The following is a 4,498-nucleotide window of genomic DNA, read 5'->3' on the forward strand; positions in this document are numbered from 1 at the left end:
CCGGAGAGGGGGCTGTCAACTGACCATTCAAGGACAGTTTAGGCTCGCGTGTACAACTCATCTGTGAGTCTTTGGACAGATGACATCATAATTTGTACAGAGCTCAATATTTACAATATCTGATCATAACAAACCAATATGGATTATTTTAGGCCAATGCTGTTTTTTGGCAAAAAAAATACAGATTACAGATTTAAAAAATACATACATTTAATGCATAAAATATTTGTTTCGTTTTAATTTATATTTGTATTATTTTCGTTTTTATTATTTTACTATACTTTATTTATTGACTTACTTATTTATTTATTTTATTTTGGTTTGTGTGTAAATATAAATTTCAATTCCTTGCAAGACTTGCATTGCTAACCGAAGCATTGATTGAAAAAATGAGGACTAGTTTTGTTTTGAATGACAGGACTACAGAATGACTTAATCAACACATTTCATTATAGATTTATATGCAATAAATAATGAGACCAGTGTCACTTTTGTACAATTACAGTAAATAATACATAAAGATTATTTTTTTTAAACCAGCAAACATCTGCCATTTGGCTAATTAATCGGTTGGGCCCTAATAATTACAGTGTTTTCCCAAAATAAAGAGTCAAGCTATTAATTGCCACTCAAACCAAACAGACAACACAGAATTGTACCATGAGTATTTTAAACCACATAGCTGAGCCCTTCAGCTAGCTAGCTTAATGCTAATCAGCATCTATGTTGCTGAACAACAGATTAAAAACAAACATAACAGTAGTAGTAGTAGTAGTAGTAGTTACAGTCATCTATTCTTTATCCTCTGTGAAGAACGGTGCCATACTGATGAGTCGTGAGGAGTTGAGATGTCAAAATGAACAATATATCCGTCTGTCTGTCTTTCCCAGGTGGCCACGGTGGGCACAGCAGAAAAAAAGGATCACAATGACCATTCATTCAAATGTTTAATTATATCATGACTGTATGTTTTGCGTTACAAGAGCAGTCAGGGAATAAATTCAACTTGTATGTTAAAGCACTACTGCAGATAGTCATGTATGCATGCATTAAAAAAAAACAAAGCGTGTAGCTTTTTGTGTGCGTTTTCATTTTGTATTTGTGTGCTTGACTGTTTGTACTTCTCAATGAAAGGCACCGCAAAACAATGCCTGCGTGAGATTTCTATGAATTCATGAACACCCACGACAACAAAAAAATATGTTATACTTGCCATTAATTCAAAGTGTTGACTGAATCTTTTTTTATGACTCATAATCTTGAAAAGGAGATTTCAACTGATAGGCTGCAGTATATTTTTCACCACACACACACACACACACACATACTTGCCTCTGTGTATTATGAGGACATTTTTTCCAAACCGGTTTAATTGTGTATTACAGGGACACCCCTTTCTGCTAATGCCAGAGAGATGGGACTTGCACCCAAAATTTTTTTTTGGGGTTGTCCAGGAGAATTTCACTTCAAAACTTGAAAAAACTCAACACACGAAAAAAAGAAAAACCTGAAAAAATCCGTAATTGTGAGGACATAGATAATGACCTAAATAAGCCACGCCCATTGCAAAAATAGTAATTATGAGGACCAACTCACATTACAAGGACAAAGTTTACACAACACACAGCAACCATGTCACTGAAGTGATTTGAAAGTTCTGGCATTCTGACTTTACACAAACTAAAATGGCATTGATGTGTAATGACTTACCTGATATAAGGACACATTGTTGTACATAACAATACTGTGAAATGCAAAGTCATACCTGATCTGTCCTAAAATTGTAAGTTTTAACATGGTGCTCATGTTACAACTTACAATTTTAGGACAGACTGAAACTGGTATGTTAATAAAACTGCTTCTTATGTGAACAGGTTATCTAGGTCAAACACAGCTTTGTAATGGATAAGCTCGACATGAAACCAGATGCAAAAGAGTCAGTGAACATTGAACATTTTATTCTTTAAAACATGACTACCTCTCATCTTAAAGGATGAGCAGTTTTCTCATAGCTCATTCCTGAAATACCTTCGGATTTCTGAATTTCTGAAACAGGTTCAATGTAGGAAGTGTCCGAAGTACTGTGAGAATCTGGAACATATTCCTCTGCTAACGAATCCTCACTTGAACTGGATACATCAGCAACCTAATTTTTTAAACGAAAACAATTATTACATACATACATACATACACATATTGTCGCTGTTCTGTGAAAAACACTTCCACCATAGGAGCTACCGGAGAGCAGCCCGCGACCTAAAAATGGAAACGTGTTTTTCACAGGACAGCAATGATATCCATATATACAGTAGATGCACACATACTTATGCATATATACAGTGGCTCTAAAATTAACCTGCCAAATGCGGGTTAAAATTCATTTTGGCGGGTGGTCATAAATATTTACTAGCTTTACTTCGCTGTTACTTAGTGATGTTACACTCGAAGTAGAAGCTTGAGAAAAGTGTCGAGCGCTCGCGGCAGAAGTAGCTCCCGCCATTGATGGGCTAATGTGCTAAAGTTAATTTACCAAAGGTCTTCATCATCAAGCAGTTTTGCATTTTTTTTAAACGGGATATGTGCCAGATGCTGGAGCAAACTAGAAAAGCATTTAGAACCTAAAGTTTGTGCACATACTAAAGATTATTATAAATCTAGTCACATTTATTCGAAAGATGAGATGAAGCATTTAACAAGAGGGATAGTTAATATGCTTAATCTATGGCATTGCCCCTAAAACAGATATTGTGTGATACAGTCCTTCAGTTACAGTAGACTTTTCTATTTTACCGAGTCAGACAGTCGTTAAGATTGAGACAATTGCTCAACATTTAGCTGCTTGCAACTAAAGATAAAGGTATAAACATGGGTCATAATTTATCCTCTTGACTAAATTATATTCATTCAATGAAAATGCCTGCACTATTAATTCTGGTTGCGTGAAACAAAGATCCATTGCAGATACAAATAACACAGAAGATAAAATACCCATCATGCCAGTCCATTCTAGTGCAGCGAAAGGTCCAAAACATAAAGCACATTTATCCAAGCTTGATACAAGTAAATTAACTACCTGATGTTTACACTTCTGTTTAAAAAAATAAAATAAAATTGATAGCGAGTTCATCTCTAAAATCCACCATAAATAAATTAATGGGAACAAAAGATCACTACAGTGCATAATCCAAATCACCAAACTGCCAACAAATCTTCAATTTGAGATATTTTTAATGTTGACTTGTAGGAATTTTAGTCCCATACAAGCTTATTGTTGGATACAATATTTTGAACGTCTTGGCAATACACATTGCATAAAAAATTGTTGTGATTATATTTGTTAGTTATATAGTTCAGCCCTAGCATCTACTCTACACTCTTCACTCCTAACGTCTTGCTTCTGAAAACTGATTTCAACATCAATATTCAAAAAGAAATCTCGTCACCTGGTCAACTTGGTCTGTGACAGCTACGTCTTCAGCTATGTCTTCAGGTTGTGCTTCAGTTGAAACCTGGTACACATGAAGAGAAAAATACATATAAAATTCAATTCTTAGTAACACGACTGTACCTGTGCATTTACACAGTTACAGTACATACAGAACAATTAATAGGTTAAAGTATTGTAAATGCAAACTCATTTTATTTGCCATTACAAAAATAAATAAATAAATCCTTCTGCACTACAGGTTTGTGTAAATTGGTGACGTCTATTTTTCACAATGAAACAAAAATAAGAAAATACACAGTCCTCAGAGAATCCATACCTGACCAGAGTATGAATTGTATAATAACTCCAAGCCCTCAAAACTTATTTTACAGTCACGGTGTATGAATACACTGTCCTAAGTGTCAGTTATTCACAACTATAACATTGTGAGGACTAAGTATCTGTGAGGGCTGCACAGTATTGACAAAACATGCGACATGGGTGTTTTATACAGTAATGGAGATTATTTCGACATTGAACATGGACCTAAAAAAAAAGGATCTATCTATAGCTATATATTTTTATAATCCAATGAAAAAAAATACACGATAATCCGGAAAAATAAACATGCTCATTGTGATCTAATCTTATCCAATTAAGTTATTTTTTGTTAGTAATGCCCCTCGATACGTTTCTCGTATGGCGATGCGCAATTAAGGTAGTCTCTGATTGGTCAAAGTCAGACTAAAGTATACAATCCAATATTCATTTGTTGCTTGTCTTTGCAATACACATATTGCATGAGCCATTCGTGCGACAAGATATTTTTTTATATATTGTGCCAACGTCTTGCTTCTGAAAAATGTATTTCAACGTCAACATTCAAAAAGAAATCTCGTCACCTGGTCAACTTGGTCTGTGACAGCTACGTCTTCAGTTATGTCTTCAGGTTGTGCTTCAGTTGAAACCTGGTACACATGAAGAGAAAAATACATATAAAATTCAATTCTTAGTAACACACAAGTCTGTACCTGTGCATTTACACAGTTACAGTACATACAGAACAATGAA

General features: G+C 34.6%; 1 protein-coding gene across 4 annotated transcripts in view; it reads right to left on the reverse strand.

The window, feature by feature from the left end:
• Window positions 1-1,394: 1,394 nt before the first annotated feature.
• Window positions 1,395-4,498, reverse strand: part of LOC147179787 (uncharacterized) — an 11,525-nt gene continuing 8,421 nt past the window's right edge. For 3 of the 4 annotated variants that reach the window (XM_086066987.1, XM_086066988.1, XM_086066986.1), the window contains 3 exons: window positions 4,330-4,395; window positions 3,444-3,509; window positions 1,395-2,146 (listed from right to left, as the gene is read on the reverse strand). In XM_086066987.1, the coding sequence (XP_085923113.1) occupies window positions 1,982-2,146; window positions 3,444-3,509; window positions 4,330-4,395 (297 nt within the window). In that variant the 3' untranslated portion in view covers window positions 1,395-1,981. The remainder of the gene's footprint in view (window positions 2,147-3,443; window positions 3,510-4,329; window positions 4,396-4,498) is intronic. The other variant, XM_086066989.1, reaches the window with a different exon arrangement.

The sequence above is a fragment of the Leptonotus elevatus genome, chromosome 2 (assembly GCF_054856555.1).
Source record: "Leptonotus elevatus isolate MCC_2025b chromosome 2, RoL_Lele_1.0, whole genome shotgun sequence".
Taxonomy (NCBI): domain Eukaryota; kingdom Metazoa; phylum Chordata; class Actinopteri; order Syngnathiformes; family Syngnathidae; genus Leptonotus; species Leptonotus elevatus.